The sequence below is a fragment of the Populus nigra genome, chromosome 1, assembly GCF_951802175.1.
Source record: "Populus nigra chromosome 1, ddPopNigr1.1, whole genome shotgun sequence".
In the NCBI taxonomy this organism is placed as follows: domain Eukaryota; kingdom Viridiplantae; phylum Streptophyta; class Magnoliopsida; order Malpighiales; family Salicaceae; genus Populus; species Populus nigra.
This window is the reverse complement of record NC_084852.1, coordinates 38,034,605-38,035,746: the sequence shown is the minus strand read 5'-3', so window position 1 is coordinate 38,035,746 and position 1,142 is coordinate 38,034,605. Positions and strand designations below refer to the sequence as shown.

At 42.5% G+C, this 1,142-nt stretch overlaps 1 protein-coding gene across 1 annotated transcript; it reads left to right on the top strand.

Annotated features, from left to right (window-relative positions):
* Positions 1 to 279: 279 nt before the first annotated feature.
* Positions 280 to 1,142, top strand: LOC133691994 (transcriptional regulator SUPERMAN-like). Its single transcript, XM_062112637.1, has one exon. It carries the CDS (start codon positions 297 to 299, stop codon positions 1,032 to 1,034), a length of 738 nt encoding a protein of 245 aa, XP_061968621.1. The 5' UTR covers positions 280 to 296; the 3' UTR covers positions 1,035 to 1,142.

Genomic DNA, 1,142 nt, shown 5'->3' with positions numbered 1-1,142 from the left:
AATGAAGAGAAAAATGCACGAGGCATGCAATTGAAGCAGTAAACAGTGGGGCGTTGAAGCCAAAGTAATTAGAAATGTTGTCCTTACATGTGAGGATAGCTAGTTGGGAGGGAAAATTATTGTAATGTAAATTATGCTAAATTCCAATTGCTTGGTACAAGATTTTGGTGGTATCCTCGGTATTAGGGTTCCTTTTGTCTCGATCTCTCACCTAAGCTAGTCCATCCCCTATTTAACTCTTCTCTCCATTTGTTTCCACATCACCTCTATCACCGATCTCATATGTTACGAGTACTATGGCTGCAGAGATTGGCCTTCTCTCCTTGACCCAACTCCAAAAATTACCTCAATCTCAACAAAATCAGTATCAACTGCATCAACTGAACCCGAATGAGACCCCTAGTGTCTGGATGTGGAACCCTAAGCAAACTCAAGAAGAGGATGATTCATGGGAGGTTAGAGCCTTCGCAGAGGATACCGGCAACATCAACGGCACCACTTGGCCACCGAGGTCTTATACTTGCACCTTTTGTAGAAGGGAATTCCGCTCAGCTCAAGCCCTAGGGGGTCACATGAATGTTCACCGCCGTGACCGTGCTAGGCTTCACCAAACACAGCCTGGTTCAATCAACCCCAACTCATCAACTTCCAGTTCTTCCTCGTCTACTTTTATAATCCCAACTCAAGAATTTCCCCCAAATGCCGGGTTATGCTTACTTTACCAACTACCAAACCCTAATGGAGTCTTCACTCCCGCAACTATGAATGCATGTGCTACTGATTCACCTTCTACTCTTCTCTCTATCACACCATATCCCCATAACAACTTGATAGAGAAATCTCTTAATTTTCTAGTAGCTCCACCTGAGATAAATACTTCTCATTGTTACTCAATCAAAGCCGAGCCCTCGGCATCCATTGATAATAGCAATAATATCAACAGCGACAACAACTTTAAGGAGTTGGCACACGAAGAACTTGATCTAGAGCTCCGGCTAGGGCACAGATCGACAACACCACCACCATCATCATAACATATAAGAAACCTTCAGTATGTTCGAGTGTTATTTGTTTTAGTGCTATGTGTGTTGAAGTGAGATTTTCTCTTTCTTTTTTTTTTCTTTGTTTTTCTCCAATTAAAC

Coding starts and splice junctions, on each gene's coding strand:
- LOC133691994 (XM_062112637.1), top strand. CDS start 297: ATGGCTGCAGAGATTGGCCTTCTCTCCTTGACCCAACTCCAAAAATTA.